Genomic DNA, 16,016 nt, shown 5'->3' on the forward strand with positions numbered 1-16,016 from the left:
GAGGTTTAACACGGAACACCCCCACTTCCACCCCAAATGATGCTATTGGAGCAAGCCAAAACCACACCAGAGGCACCAAACCAGCCCAAAACTGGGGATGCCAATCAGCTGAGCCCCCCAGCCCTGCACTGTTCCACTTGCTGCCTCCCTGAGTCCCTCTCCATGTTCTGCAGAGCTCGGCAGTCTCTGCCTTTATTAATAGCTCCCTGACCTCGTGTGCGGCCCCTGAGCCTGCTGAACTCCACTTTTTTTTCCCACAAAGCAGCACTAATCCCTTCTGCTCCTGATTCTGGCCTGGAGGGGTGAGCAAGGCAGGATTCCAGGTGCCAGGGAGTGAGGGAGCTCGAGCTGCTGTTTCCATCCCTGGATCATCCCAGTGCCCTGACCCAGCATCCTTCCTGCTCCCATTGGCTGCACCTCCATGGACAGGGCAGCAAAACTCCATACAGCACCTCCCATCCCATAAAGCAGCCCCTTGCCTGCCTTATCCCCCCTCCATTGCCCTTTATCCCCTGAAAATGCCATTCCTTTTCCTGCCCTGCCATTTATTCCCTGGCAAAGGGAGTTAAGGGCTCAGTGCCAAGATAAACACACCAAACAGCGGTTCAGCATTCCCTCAGCATTCCCACTCCCTCGTGCACTTTCCAGAGGCAAACACCAAAAATAGGGGAGCAAAAGGTCAAAATCACCTGGATCCTGCACCATGAACAATTTTCCTTCCCAACACCAAAGCTCAGCTCAAGTAAGAATTTTCTTTCAGCCTCCTCTTGTGGCTGGAACCCAAACAAGAATATTTCCAATTAATAACTGAAATTAGCTTCCCATTTAACAGCAAACCTGCTTGGTTGTGGACTTGACCAGCACCGTTTTACCATTAGCAACACACTCCAAGGATATCTGGCCAGAGTTTTCTGGGATGACAACTCCTGCAGGCTGGTGGGAGCCCCACTGGCACTTGCAGGCTTTCCTGGGAGCAGGTTTCCAGCCAGGAGTCACCAGGTGCCAACCAAAGCAGCAGGGAGTCTTGCTTGTACCACAGAACAAAAATATGAAAACACAGGAGCTTGTAAAAAATAAAGCACTTATTTTCCTGACAGTGTCTTGGGCCTCACACCTCCCCACATCCAACCATTTTTCAGCACTGAATCATGGTTTAAACTCAGCTGGGAATTTCCAGGGAGTACGCATGTGAAAGAAGAGCACATCACGCTCAGTGTCATTTGTTTATTTTAATAGAGACCTTTTTTTACATTTATTTATAGCAGTGAGAAAAGTGCTCCAGAAAAAGATACCCCAGTCAAGGCAAGCTACATTAGCTACCATCCAAATCCTAAATATTCCCTACAGGAAACGGGCACTGCTGGATTAAGAAAAGCTCATTTTACAACAGAACAAGTTAAAAATGAGTAGTCAGAACATGAAGAGTACCTAACCCTTTTTTGTATCGTATTACTGTAAAGTACCTGCATGTGAAATTCAGAACATGAAGAGTACCTAACCCTTTTTTGTATCGTATTACTGTAAAGTACCTGCATGTGAAATTCAGAACATGAAGAGTACCTAACCCTTTTTTGTATCGTATTACTGTAAAGTACCTGCATGTGAAATTCACAGAAATCAAGGACTTCCTGCAATATTTAAGACTGCAAAACACCTCAGGCAGGATGTTACACGAAAGAGGGTGGAGTTGGGTTTTTTTTTCCTTCAAAAGGCAGCTGTTCTCCCCCCAGTGAAGTTCTACCATGAGCAAAGACCAAAATCACAGAAAACTGGACCCTGGACTGCTTTATTTCAGTGAACATCTCAGGCTCAGCCTGATGTGAAGGATGTGCTGCACTGTAGGTACCTAACCAGCACAATCCAGCTATGCACAAGTCTAAAACCCTGCCCCACCTCAGCCTCTGCCAGTGAACGGTGCAAAACAAGGAAGAAACGGGGGGAAAAGCCACTGCAGCTGGCAAAGGAATCGGAGCAGATGGACGGCAGCAAGTCAGGATGGGTGTCCAGGGGGAAAAAGGGGGCTTTGTACCTGGATCTTCCAGCTGCTCATCCCAGCAGGCAGGGAAATTCCTTTGTTTCAAGGGAATTCTGTACACACAGGTGGCAGTACATGAAGGGAGCTGAGGATGCCACCCCTGCCCGCTGTCCCTGTGGACACCCATCATTCCCGGGGGGCACACACACCATTCCCAGGGAACACCACATCCTCACACACAGCCCTGTGGATGCTGGCACTAGCCCCAAAGGCCTCTCAGAGCGACCCATTTCCCCCCAGAGCTGCCCCTCCACCTCCCTTCCCCTTCGGCTGCCCCAAACTCCTCCTGCCGCTGCAGGAGCCAGCCGCTCGCCACATCTCCTCCTGCTGCTCCTCTCACCTGCCTCCTCCCTGATGCAGTAAAGGACTTCTTGAACTGGGGAAACTGGAATTTTTACTGACACAAGGGTTGCTTTGTTCCTGAACCAGTCTCTGGCGGGGCCCGGTCACTGCTCCTCCAAGGACAGCCGGCACCGCCCGTCCTGGGCCGTGTTGTAGGACTCACAGCTCTGGCACTTCATGCCCAGCAGGTGGAACTGCACCGTGGAGCGGGCGTTGCAGTCGTTGCAAAGGATCTGCAGGCACACAGGGAGACAGGGAGGGAGGGAGAGGCTGCAGCACCAGCGGTGGGTGGGTGGGTGTATATAAACAGCAATGACGAACGCCCCACACGTGACTGCTCCTCAGCATTCCCCACCCCTTGGCCGGACTCCTGATCCAGCACGCGTCCCTAGTGCCCTCTGCTGCCAGTAACTCCGAGGCACAGCTCCAGGGAAGGAGGCAAGGCTGCCCTCTTACCTCCACCATCATGTTCTGGTACTCGGTGGGCATGGGAGTCTGTGCCACCTCGTTGTCCAGCTGGCGCCAGTACCTGGTCATGTCCAAGGCCGAGTGCATGCACAGGGGACACCTGTAGCCTCTGGCAGAAAGAGGGGGACATGTCTCAATCAGAAGATGAAAGGAGGCCATGAAACAAGCCCATTGGTAGGGACAAGTTTCACATTGTAACAGGCAAACAAACAGCATGGAGCAGCAAGGTCTGGCAAACAGAATTGGAAATTAAATGCACTTGATCCCTTTAAGTTAGCCCTTCATCCCTTTAGGAGCTGCCTTTAAGTCAGTTGGCAGAGTGATTTTTACCTCTTAAGGCAGTATGTTTGGACTAGGGTAACACTGAGAGGAAAGACGTTTGGAAATACTTACTCCTTCAGCATTTCATCATAACATGTTCTGAAAAGGAAACACAGGTCAGTCAGAAAAACTGACTTACTGACAGGAAACACACCTGCACTGCACAAAGGGGATAAGCCACACGGGTATCCCCAAGGCATTAATTTAAAACATCCCTAGGCCAAGTGACAGGAGAGCTTCACACTGTCAAAACTGACTGAGAGAGAAGAAAATCCCCCTAGAGAAAATACTTCCTGGAGAAACAAACTGTCCCCACAATGAAGGTGCCTCAGAAAGCAGCTGTAAGCAGCTGGTACAGACTGAACACTACTGAATAAACACCCAGCACCATGCAGCAGGTGTTTCCCTTGCTCAGGTGTCTGCCTTACCTGTGAAGAAGGTGACCACAGGGCAGAACGTGGGCTCCAACACGAGATGTGTGAATATCCTGTTTGGAGGCAAAGAGAAGACAAGAGAGAAGAAAATGAATTCACACACAGCCAAAAATAGGGCCACACACAGTTATCCAGGAGATGAAAAGAAGCTGCTCACCTCCAAACATATTGGACAGTCCTGCCTGGAGACATTTTCAATACACTTGGCAAATGGAAAAAGAGAAGAAAACGTTATTCTGTTGTGTAGTTTTCCCATGTTTTTCTCTATTGTAAAGCTCCAATAGGTAAAATTTCTTATGACTCCAACTAGTGGCACCTGTGTTGCTGTTAGGTGAATTTAGAGAAGGAGAACCCACTGCTCTCCCCGTTCCTGTGGCCTCAGATGGGGCTGAGGCCCATCCAGCTTCACGTTCAAGGTGCTCCTTTTTAAGATACGGAGATTAGCAGTGCATCCTCACCTTGTGCTTTCCTTGGAGACTCAGGCTCAGGCACAAATTACACTTGGAGCAGTGGAAGAAATCCTCCTTGGGGCCAATCCTGCGGAGAGAGGGGTCAGGGCAGGGCCGGTGCCCGCGGAGCCGGGCCCGCCGCCCGCACGCACCTGCAAATGCCGCACTCCTGGCAGTGGTACTGCTTCTTGTCACAGTCAAACAGGTGGCAGATGTCACAGTAGTACTCCCCAAAGAGGTTGCCACAGCCCTCACAGCGCTGCTGGGCCTGAGGGACAGGAACATCCTGAGTGCTGTGCCTGCTTCCAGGCTCCAAGAGGGGCGTGGAGCTCCTGAAGCGAGGCTGAGAGCTAAGAAGCGATCAACAGAGTGCACAGGATAGGCTGAGGGAGCTGGGCCTGCTGAGCCCTGATAAGGGACGGCTGAGGGGATCTAACCACGTCTGCAGGGATGTGGAAGGTGCCAGGAGGATGGAATCAGCCCCTGCTCTATGCTGCCCAGGCACAGGCCAAGAGGCAATGGGCAGAGGCTGATGCACAGGCAGTTCCACCTGAGCAGGAGGAAGAGGCTTGGAACAGAGAGGCTGTGGAGTCTCCCTCACTGGAGACCCTCCAGAACCGCCTGGACACAACCCTGTGCCATATGCTCTGTGACCACAGGACATCCCGAGCTGGAAAGGGACCCACAAGGTTCCCGATGTCCAACGCTCAGCCCCGCACAGGAGCGCTCCGAGCATCCCACAGGTGCCTGAGAGCACTGCCCACCTGCCTCTTGCCCTCTGCCAGGATCGGGGCTGTGACCCCTTCCCCGGGGAGCCTCTTCCAGTTCCTCTGGGTCAAGAGCTTTCCCTGCCATCCATCCGAAACCTGCCCTGACACGCCACCAGGCCATAACCCCTACAGGGAACAGGGAGGTGGCACCGCCTGCCCAGCGCGGTCCCTGCCGTGCCCTGCCGGACGCACCTTCTGCAGGAGCCGGCAGCGGCTGCACTGCACCTCGGACACCCGGAACCGGTCCAGCTGGTGCTCCTCGGCTCCGTCGTGGCACAGCCGGCACGGGTACAGCTTCCCGCAGCACGGGGCCTGCCAAGGGAAGGACACGGCATGGAGCGGGGCACCACGGAGCGGCCGCCACCCTGCCACGGCACGGCCGGCCCCGCTCACCCACCCGCAGCCGGCAGCCCCGCCGGTAGTGTTCGCATCCCTGCTCGCTTCCCTCCTCGCTTCCCGGCTCGCGTCCCTCCGATCCCTCCGCCGTGGCCATGGCCACCGCCGTTGCCCGGCTCGGCTCCACCCCTTCCGCTTCCTCACAGCCGGTTCCGGAGGAGTTGGAGGTTTCGGAACAGGTTCCCCCGCTCTGCGGCTGGAAGGTTCGTGTTCCCCTTCTCGCTAAAGCCTGGTTCGAGTTGGAGGGGAGCTCTGGAGATGTCCCAGGCCGAGCTCCCTGCCGAGGCGGGGTCACCCAGAGCAGGTGATAAAGGACCAAGTCCAGGCGGGCTGGGAATGTCTCCAGAGAGGGAACTTCACAACCAATCACAGAATCGTAGAATATTCCAACTTAGAAGGGACCCTTCAGGATCATCGAGTCCAACTCCTGACCCTGCACCCCGCCACTCCCACCAGCTTTGTCCAAACACTCCTTGAGCTCAGTCATTCTCGTGGGTCCCATCCACTGAGCAGATTCTGTGAGTCTTCTTCATGTTGAGGTGGAGCTCCTTGTGTTTCAGTTTCTGGACACTGCTCCTTGTCCTGTTGCTGGGCACACCAGAAATCTGGCACCATCCTCTTGACAACCACCTGGGAGATACTTGTATGGACTGATGAGATTCCTGCTCTCTTCTCTAGACTGAGCAGGCCCAGCTCCCAGAGTCTCCCCTCCTGAGAGAGATGATCCAGACTCCTCCATCACCTTCAGCCTCTGCTGGCCCCTCTCCAGTAGCTCCTTGTCTTTCTTGACAAGGAACTGTGGAGCCCAGAACTGAACACAGCACTCCAGATGTGGCCTCACTGGGGCCAAGCAGAGGATCACCTCCCTGGACCTGCTGGCCCCACTCTGTCCCATGAAAATGCTTCCCCTTAAACCTTTCTCTCCTCCAAAAACCCAACTTTCCCCCAAAAACCTCCACTCTTCCCTCCCCAAACCTTCTTTTTCCTGCTGCATTTGCCCATGGCTACCTGACTGACTGCTGTGGCCAAGTGGAGCATCCACTATGGGGACAGTCAAGCCTGGAATTGGAAGATTTTTATTTACAAATGAAATGTACACGTCAAGAGACAGCATAGAGACAAATCCCTAAATACAATGAGTTCAGACCATATTCTGTCGTGATCCACAGATGGGAAAGGCTGTATTTTGTGGAAAAATAAGTTCCAAAGTTAATGACACCACGTGAGTTGTGACAGGTGATGGAAAAAAGTTGTGAGCGAGACAAGGACAGTCCAAAACTGACCACAGACAAACTAGGGCAAGTTAGCAAAAACTGTTCCCAAACAGTCAAGGTTTACTGTCCCATTCTCCTAAGGGACCTAAAGGAACCATGAGTTGCTGAGACATTCCATGTGTCACCTACATCACAGCTTGGTATTCTACAGGGATATTCCTTTCTTCACCATCAACAGCAGCCAGACAACAGACCCAGGGCAAACACCCCAAAGACAACTGCCCACACGTGGGGTCAAAAATGTGAATGGAAAAGGAACCTAAATCAAAGTGACAAGTGCATTAGCGAGGGTTTCAAAGGAACAGCTGCAGATTTGTACATTGAGATATTGTATTTCTTGCAGAGACGTTTTCTTCACTGTCAAGGCAAAGGTGCTTTTCAATCCAGATCCAGCAGCCCACTGAAATGGGAGAATTTTGACAGCTGCTTTCGTCAGGATTCACTGAACAACAAACCCCTCAGGCGGGCAGCAGCTGGACAAAAGAAAGCTCAGCTTCCTTCAGAGTCTTCCAAAGCAGCTCCTGCCCTTGTCACACACCAATGACCACTACTCTTCTCAGACAAGACCTGGCCCTAAGCCAGAAAGTCAACATTCCAGGGGCTTTTTGCATGCAAGAAATCCAGCAGCAAAGGCAGTGCAATCTCCGTCCTTGGCCTGGACCCGAGCCACTAATGTGGCAGTCTGCTGCACCAGCAGGAGTAAGGGATCCTCCTCTCCCCTGCAGACACCTGGCAGCTTTAGCCCCTGGAAACTCAGACGGATTGCTCCCACTGTTCAGTCACCTGCATCAAGAGGAGAAAAGGAGAATGACTCTGGACAGACTCACAAAACACAGAGGTGCTCCCTGGTGAAAGGCTTCCTTTATTTTGCTTTGTTACACATCCTTACCTTGCTGAAGCTGTGCACTTACACCTCTGTGCTTCACAGATCAGAAAATCTGAGTTGTTTTTTCCCCTCCCCACACTGAGACAGCCAGCTTCCCTTTTTTTTGTTGTCCCACCAGCTTGCTCAACCCCCCAATTTTGTTAATTGCTTCTTTTCCAGCCCCAATGCCCAGCACCTCAGCTCAGGAGAATGATTTACTGGGCACAGCAAGCTGTGTACTGCCTCCAGGAAGAAGTCTGTCATCAGCTGCCTGTCCTGAGCAAGAATGTGAAGTATAAAAGAATTTTACTATTGCACTTCCCATCCCTAGGTGAGTGTTCATGAAACCATCCACTTGGAAGCCCCCAGCAGGCTACACATCAGAAATGCAAGCCCACCTTTTACAGGCAGGTGTGACCATCTCCCCAGGGCTAGTGCTCGACCCTGGGGAAGTTGGCTTCTGATGCATCCGGCATCAAGGTCCCTGACAGCTGTAAATTGGGAAAGAAAGAGACAGGATCAATTTCCAAGTGCAACATCAACAGAGAAGACAATCAGAAACAGCCTTCTAAAAACACATGCAATGCCAACACCTAATTCAAAACAAGTCTGTTCTTTGGTGAAATCAGGCTACAAAAAAGCTCCCCCAGTGTAAGACTTACGACCCCGAGGCAAATTGTGCTCCTTTAGGAGTCAAACTGGAATTCTGTGGGCCACGCTATTGAGAAAGTCAGCAAAAACCAAACCAAAGCAAACCAATACAGAGCAGCACAAACCACTTTATTGCCTTGCTACCTGCTGTGAGGGCAGACTTGAGTTTTGAAGGTCGATAGCAGCGAGGGAGGGGACTTGGGACTCTGCAAACATTCTATTTTCCTTCTTCAGAAATCTAGGATGCTGAGCTGCAAAACACAACCAGGGCGAGCCATGTTTAGGCACTGAGGACTGACACACTGCTTCCTGACACTTGTTTGGTACCCAGGTTGTATTTAGAGGAGCTCAAAGTTCCTACCTTCCGCTCCCCTCAGCTCGGGGAGATGATTTAGTTCCGGCAAACGCACATTGGTCTTGAGAAATTCCCATTTTTTCTTACTTGCCTGAAGGATAGATTTTTCATTAGTAACCTGTAGTCAAGGGCATATGGAGCAGCTCATGAAAATATAAACAAAAATAAAGCCATTTTCAAGCTTAAAAAAAGCAGTGGCACAGCAGTGCTCTGATGTAGTTGGAATTTGTCCAAGAGTGAGACAAATGGCTCTGATGTGTGTGAAGGAATTCAACTTGCTCAAGTGCTTTTTATACACACACAGTGGAAAAGCAACAGCAAAATAAAAACAGTTATCTAAGTGAGGCTGCTTTCGGAGAGATAAAATACAGCCCTTGGAGAATGGCTGGGATTAGTTATCTGGAAAAAGGCAAATGTTCCTGGCTGGCACAGTAATAATCGTGCCTAGGTAGTGAGAGAAGAGGAAAACTTTCCATTTCACTTGTTTTCCTTATCAATTTTTAATGCAGTAATGACATGACTAAGTAAAGCCCTGGCCACATTAAATCCAAACCCTCAGTTCTGCCTCAGTAGCACAGCACACATGGTCTATTGTTCCTGGCCAGGCAGGAGGCCATGGATATATTCCAAATCTCACAAATACCACAATGCTGGACTGCTCCCCTCATTAAAAATTGCTTTCTGACATAAAATATATTTTATCTAAGAACTGCTAGCAAGGGATAATGAACAAAAATCTGCAGGGAAAAAGGGGTAACAAAACCAGTATTTCCAGTGGGGAGTTATGGTGAAAGATGGATCAAATGGAGTTCTTGAGAATACAACACACAACTGAATTCATTTTTGCTTGGCCAAGGGTGACAGACAGACAACTCACCGGTGTCAGGCTGACACTGCAACGCCCCACTGGAGAAGGCTTCCGTGCCTTTAGCAAGGGGTTCAAGTATTTTTTACTCTTCTCATCAAGTCTGTAACCAGAAAGGCCCCCAAGTTGCTATGAGCTGGGCTGACACAGCAATATAAAGCAACAAATGCCAGGTGTCCCAAAGCCCACGTCTTGTGTTCCCACATTGTCACCCTGCCCCTCCCAAGACATCCCAGGGATGATGGATACGAGCTCCCCTAGCTCTGCTCCCTTACCTGTAATTAAGGCTCCCAGGCCCAGACCCCATCCCAAAGGTAGGAGAGAAGTTCTGGTTGATGGGAGGGATAAATGTGCCCAGGTTCTTGGCGTAGTCCAAGCTGCTGCTGGAATCTTTCAGGTTGGTCTGAGGGCTCAATTTCAGTGGGTGGATTGTGTTGTCATAGAGGAAGCTCAGCTTGGAGGATCGATCTGCTTTCTCTGCATCAGCTTTAGAGGGCTTGGTCTTTATCAGCTTCCCATCTTTGCTCCTTGGGCCTATGCTGAAATCCTGTTTGGGAAGATAAACATAATCTTTCCTTTCAGTCGTATTAAAAAAGCAGTTTACAAAAAAAACATGTCAGAAGCCTACACCTGCATGATTCTATGATAATCTAATGGAGGTAGAATTGGTTTTGTTAGAAAATCTCTGCTTGCCATCAAACAGGAGAAAACTTGTCAGGGTTCCAGCACACTCTGTAAATAAGTAACTTGTGACTGGAATCAGAAATGATGGAGGAAAACCAGCTGTATCCCATGTCTCTTCTGAAGAAATTGAATAAAAACTCATCTCAATGTCACCTCAAAGTCACTCTGAAGCGTCCTTGGTATCCAGTTGAAAAGAATATTTTAAATTTTGATGACAGGGTTTTAAAACAAGTTAACAGCAGCATGAAGCATGACTTATGCTTCTCAAGTGATTCCCCTCCAGCTCTGTATTGCCAGGAACTGCACTACTGTGTGGTTTACCTGAAAGGGACTGGCCCAAGAGCCCCCTGCACACTCCCAAGCTATTTCCTAGGAATTTAAACTGCTGCACCTATTTTAAAAACAATTATTTAAAACATGAGAAAAACCCCAAAACAATGCAGGTTTGGAAAACACAGATGGACCAACCTGGACACTGATGATTTTTCTTTCTTCTGAAACATTATCTTTGTCCCTTTTTTTAGATTTTTTTTGGAACTGATGGTCTCTGGCATCTTTCTGGATTATTTGTTTAAGCTCCTGAGTAAATCTACATTCCATATAAGGAGAAAAGAAAAAAAAAAACAAATAATAAAAGGGCTTCTGTTTATCTTAATAGCATCATCATTTGTTAAGCTCAGCCTTCTATAGTGTTTTAGGCAGTCAAACAAACCGTGCCTTTTAACTCGTGAGAAGCCAAATGTAATGTATACATTAAATAAAATCTTCAGCACACATTTTTCACAATACAGCAATAGAGCAATAAAATACAGCAATAAAAAATAAATCTGCACCAGTCTGGTGCAGATGCAGTGAGTGAACACAGTGTAAGACTGTACTACCCTGTGTGGGGTGACTGATTAATTAATGACACACCAAGGGAAATGTGCCATGCAATGTGTTCCCTTCCAACTCTATTTCCAGGAAGGTCAAGCCAAAACAAACTGAGGCATTCAGCAGCTGTCAGCTCTGCAAACCCAGCATTGTGCAGTCTCCAAGCACAAGTGCTTCACTTCTTTCTAACCTGAGCATGCAGTGAGCAGGAAAGGAGCTCTTACCTTTCAGCAAAGCCGTCCTTGTTGAAGAAATCGCCCTGCAGAAGTTGGGCGCAGGACGGTCTCTTGTCTGGGTCAATCTGCAAGCACTCCTGTCAAACCAATGCCAACAGGAGGAGGAAAACACAGCAGGAATTAAACAAAGGCTTTGGCATGTCTGAGGGAAAGATCCCTGCAGCGACCCCTTGGGCCCTGCAGAGCTGAGTGCCCCCATCACCCTGGACTGGAGCACTGGGATCCTACAGCCCTGACCAAGCTGCCATGCCCAGCAGCTGCTCGCTGCCTGGGGAGCTGAGAGAAGGGCACTTCAACAGCCCTGTGCTCAGCTGTGTGAGGTCAAGGGCAGGGAAACAGAGGAACAGTCACAGCAAACACTCAGTTAATCACCTTGGCTAATTCCAGTGCTGCAGCAGGGAGCTTGGGATAGCGTTTCTCCAGGGATTCGAGCTCCTTCACCTCAGGCAACTTCATGCCAGCAAAGAGGGGGTTTTTATAGAATAACTCCTGTTGTCTTGGAATTAAGCTACCTGGAATCAGGCAAACAAAGGTGGAAAATACAGCTCAGTGAAACATGTGAGAGGCTGAAATGCTGGGTCAGCACAGCAGCAAGGGCTACAGTCTGGCTTATTATCTTCCCACCCCTCAGAACAAATCTGAGCCCTTCATTCCTGAGCAAGCCTGAGGGGCTCTTCTTACCCAGGCACTTGGTGATATGGTAGAGCTGGTCAATATCTGAGTCTCCAGGGAAAAGGGGCTCTCCTGTAAGCATTTCTGTTACCAGGGAGCCAACAGCCCACACGTCCACAGGCCTGGGGAGAAAAACCACCAGCACCCCAGCTCAGCACAGCTCCACGGATCCAAAGGCTGAGGCAGGGATGGAGCACCCCCTGCATGCTCCCCAGAGCCCCTGCCAGGCTGGCAGGCCAGGCTCACCTGCCATACTTGCTGTCCCCCACCAGCAGCTCCGGGGCTCTGTACCAGCGGGTGGCCACGTAGTCCGTGTAAGCTTCCCCAGAAGTGGCCAAGGGTCGGGCAAAGCCGAAGTCGCAGAGTTTCACAACTCCTGACTGGGAAACCAGTATGTTCTCTGGCTTAATATCCCGATGGATTATCTGCACAGAGAGAAGGAAGTCAGGCAAACTCCCTGTTTGTACATAGCAAACTGACTGGCTCAGCAAAAAGCAGCTTTCTCATATTCAAGTAGAAAACCACAGGCAAACACAGAACCACTAATTTCAGACACAATTATTTTATGTATCTCTTTCCCTTTCTATTTCTCTAAGTTCAAGTACATACAAATACAAAAGTACACACTTCTTTTCTAATATATATGTATCTATGATTGTAGCTGCAGAGCTGATTTCTTGCAGATACTTACATTATGGCTGTGACAAAAGGCAATTGCTCTCATAATCTGAAATAAGTATTTCCGAACCCTCTCCAAGTCCAGTCCATTGGGAGAGTCCTCGAGGTCACTGAGCACCGTGTGATCCACAAACTCAAACACCAGGTACCATCTCTTCTTCCTCTTACACACATCCAACAGGTTCACCAGATTCTCATGCCTGAGTTGCTGTCAAAAACCAGGGAATGTTTAGTTGTTTAGTGAGGGAAAACACTTACTAAAAGCCATAAAGGAAAATTTAAAAAAAAAATTGTGGTTAATTTTTTTAACTGCAGCCCAGCTGGGACAGTACCAAAAAATACAACTTGAATAAAAAGAGGGAGAAAAAGCAGCTGTGTTTTCTAGTTATTTTGTCACCTATATTTGTGTTTATTTTGTGTCCCAGCAGACAAGACTCCACCTCCCACTTGTTACACATTTATCACACACCAACACAAAAGGCCACGCTACAGAGCACAGTTATTTATTAGCTGGAGCCTGGCAGGGAAACATCCCTGGAGGCTGCCTGGAGGCAGCACCAGAGCCCAGGGGTGGGATGCAAAAGGACTGCAGAGCACAGGGAATTGTAGTGGGAACTCTGCCAGGGCAGAGGCAGTGCCAGCCAGCCTGCACCTGTGCCTGCCCAGATTCCTTAGAAGGTCTGACAAGAGAAGAATTTTTAAAGGGTAACCAATAAGAGAAAAAGCTCTTTTCCCAAGAATGATTTGCTCCCCACACAGGAGACCCAAAGAGTTTTTTGCTGTTTTCAGACACAATTAAATTTCTGCCAAAACTTGAGAGGAAAAAAAATAAACAAACCCAAAGATTGACGGGGAACAAGGGAAGGACCTACAAAGAGACTAAACTTCCAGGTATTTATTTTGCCTAAGAGTATTTATTTCCACCCTTCCTGAGCTGCATATGCAAATGTTCCCCTTGGAAAGATTCCATTCACCCAGGAGAAGCAGTTAATTCCCAGCACACCTGGGTGCTGCTCAGTAACTGCTGATTCTGTAGCTCTTGCAGTTAAGGCAAACACCACTTTCCCACCCCCCGCTTCAGTGCACAGAACTGAAAGCTGGCAGATTTAGGAAGAGACACTTGTGGCAGACAAGAGGACAGGACCCAGGTTTGCCAGTATTCCCACCTCTGGAACACCCCACATCACAGGAGTAGCCTGGAAATAAGGTTTTCCTTCTTTTTTTTTTTTTTTTTTTTTTCACCAAACACATCATCTGGGTCCCAATGTTCCAAACTCCCATGCATAGGGACAAGCACTGCACATGGGACAAACATTCCTGTGGGGCAGGGGAAGCTCCTCTGGACAACCCATGGCAGTGCCTAACCACCCTGACAAGGAATCTTTTTTTCCTGATATCCAATCAAAACCTGCTCTCTCTCACTTTGAATCCATTCCCCCTCATCCTTCCCCACAACAGCGACACCAGGCAATTCCCACACTCCAACAACAAAGGACACAGTGCCAGCTGGCTCCCACACACTGTTCAGGGAACTCCACAGGAGTCTTTCCTGCCAGGAAGGTGCCATGGATAGAAGAAAATACAGGAAAGCTTTCCTAAAAGCGTTTTCCCGTCTCAGGTGACCTCGGCAGCCCCCAGCCCGTATGGAGTTACACACCCAGGCTTTGAAAGGTTTCTTCTGTTTCCAGCAGGAAAGGCCAGGCATTTGGGATAGGGGTACAGCCACCACCAGGAGGCAACAGAGACCGCACCATTCCCTGGCAACGCCGGAACATCCCAGGATCCGCCAGGTGCATCCAGCCCGGCGCCCAGGCCCAGGGAGCAGCAGCTCCGCCAGGCCACAGCACGGCAGGCTCCATGAAATCCAGCACCTGGAAATCCCAGCAGGGCCCCAGCGCGTCTCCCCCGGCCTGGCTTTTGTCGCTGACACTTTGTGCGTGCAGTGCTGCGACACAGCCCGAGCGGGGAAGCCGAAGGAAGAGTTTTAAACACACAAACCCTCTACAGTTCAAGCACGAAACTGCTATTAAAAAAAAAAAAAAATAAAAATAAAAGGGGGTGCCGCCAGCCTCACCTTGAGCAGTTTGATTTCCCTCAGGGCGATTTTCCTCACCGCCGCGTCGTCGTCGCTCTCCAGGAACTTCTTGACGGCCACGATCTGCCCGCTCTCCCTGTTCCTGCACTTGGTCACCATCCCGTAGCTGCCTTCCCCCACCAGCCCCAGCACCTGGTATTTGTCCATGGCGGCAGGGCGGGAGGGCCCGGACCCTGCGGCAGGGCCGGGCCGGGACGCGGGCACAGCACCGGGATGGCGGCACCGCGGCCGCCGCCGGCTCCCACCCAACGCGGCGGTGTTACCGCGGCAACGGCCCGCCGTAAAGCGCGGCCGCGCCCCGCCTGTCGCGAAAGGCGGCCGGAAGCCCGCTCGGCCCTTCGAGAGTGAAAAGGCCTCGTCAAATGTTTTAAGGGTAAAATGTTATAAAGGCTGCTTTCTTAAAGCCCCTGGGGCACGTAAGGCGTGCTAAGCAATCTTGTGTCGTGTGCAGTGGGCTGAGTGTTAAAAACCCAGCCTGAATCCATGCAATGATTGTTCCTGGTGTGTGCACGGGAGGGTTGGCCGATGTTGCCAAGGATCAGCCGTGAAAAGGGCGGAATAATTCGGTTTTAGATGCCTGTGCAGTCCATTTTACAAACCTGTCTGCACCTGCTATTTGCAATGTAACGCTGTGCATTAACCTGCCCCCTTTGAGAGAAAGAAAAGCTGAAGCATCCCTGTGGATGCTCGTATTCTCAGCCAATCCATTCTTCATCCAGCATCCCCTTGTTCCTCCTTCCACCCTGTGCTGGATGCAGCAACCCACAGAAGGTCTGGCCTTCTGCTGACACTGACTTCTCGCGTTCTGGGCAGTCCTGGCACGGCAGGACACGTGCAGGAAAACAGCTCCAGGAATAAACTGCAGAAACAAAGGCATTCCACGTGGATAATCCCAAGATTCCCGCCTCAGTTTGATGGCCTCTGTGTCACAGCTGAGGGCACTGTGGAAAGAAAGGTGTTCCATTTCTCTGAAGGAATTCATGAATGCCTGTCAGGCTGGAATACTGCATGAAATAAACAGGGCAGGAGATTCTCCTCCTTTTAATGCCTTTATTAAAGTGATCAGCTCGAAGATGGGGGTTTTAGCAGATCCGCGGAGTTCTGCCGCCGCTCCCAGCAGTGACTCAGAAGAGGAGGATTTGCAGCTCTGTCCCCAAGGGGGCAGGGCCGGGAGTCCTGTCCTCGCAAGGCAGTGGGGTATACCCAGGGTGTCTCCGTTTGGGTTATCAGTCCAGCGGGTCCTGGGTCTGACTGACATCGTTTGTAGTTAGGGCGAGGAGTGACCGAGGTTTTCAAGTGTCTCTTCCAGCTTCGGACCCCGGCCCTGCTGTCCAGACACCACTCTGACCTTCTAATTCTGTTTCGGCTCGTCTCTTTTGGGGTATTTTCCAGGATTTGGTAAAAGTCCTGTCCTAAGGTAGTCTGAGTTTGGGGGAAATTTGCATGTCTCCTGAGATGCAAATATCCCCCTCTCCTCTCACCGTCCGAGGGGCGGGTTGTCGTCTTCTTGGCAGCAGGCTAGGGTGGTACTGAAATAGACAAGAATCTCCTAC

At 50.3% G+C, this 16,016-nt stretch overlaps 2 protein-coding genes across 4 annotated transcripts; both read right to left on the reverse strand.

Moving 5' to 3' along the window:
* Positions 1–1,209: 1,209 nt before the first annotated feature.
* RCHY1 (ring finger and CHY zinc finger domain containing 1) lies at positions 1,210–5,376 on the reverse strand. Its single transcript, XM_009098483.4, has 9 exons — positions 5,217–5,376; positions 5,012–5,131; positions 4,202–4,317; positions 4,059–4,137; positions 3,758–3,802; positions 3,595–3,653; positions 3,239–3,265; positions 2,834–2,954; positions 1,210–2,610 (listed from the first exon to the last, which is right to left on the reverse strand). The coding sequence occupies exons 1-9, from the start codon at positions 5,310–5,312 to the stop codon at positions 2,482–2,484; spliced, it is 792 nt and encodes a 263-aa protein (XP_009096731.1). The 5' UTR covers positions 5,313–5,376; the 3' UTR covers positions 1,210–2,481.
* Positions 5,377–6,275: 899 nt separating this feature from the next.
* CDKL2 (cyclin dependent kinase like 2) lies at positions 6,276–14,724 on the reverse strand. Of its 3 annotated transcripts, none has more exons than XR_007777547.1 (13): positions 14,443–14,724; positions 12,382–12,576; positions 11,937–12,115; positions 11,700–11,812; positions 11,391–11,530; positions 11,007–11,095; positions 10,378–10,498; positions 9,501–9,772; positions 9,238–9,328; positions 8,367–8,451; positions 8,150–8,256; positions 7,574–7,845; positions 6,276–7,272 (listed from the first exon to the last, which is right to left on the reverse strand). XR_007777547.1 is itself a non-coding variant. In XM_009098481.4 (13 exons), exons 1-12 carry the CDS (start codon positions 14,608–14,610, stop codon positions 7,786–7,788), a joined length of 1,620 nt encoding a protein of 539 aa, XP_009096729.1. In that variant the 5' UTR covers positions 14,611–14,724; the 3' UTR covers positions 6,276–7,272; positions 7,753–7,785. The 3 variants fall into 3 exon arrangements, 2 of the variants coding, with proteins under 2 accessions (XP_009096729.1, XP_050830221.1); XM_009098481.4 differs by having other exon boundaries at positions 7,753–7,845; XM_050974264.1 differs by having other exon boundaries at positions 6,276–7,845.
* Between the last annotated feature and the right edge of the window lie 1,292 nt (positions 14,725–16,016).

Source organism: Serinus canaria, chromosome 4, assembly GCF_022539315.1.
Source record: "Serinus canaria isolate serCan28SL12 chromosome 4, serCan2020, whole genome shotgun sequence".
Lineage (NCBI taxonomy): Eukaryota > Metazoa > Chordata > Aves > Passeriformes > Fringillidae > Serinus > Serinus canaria.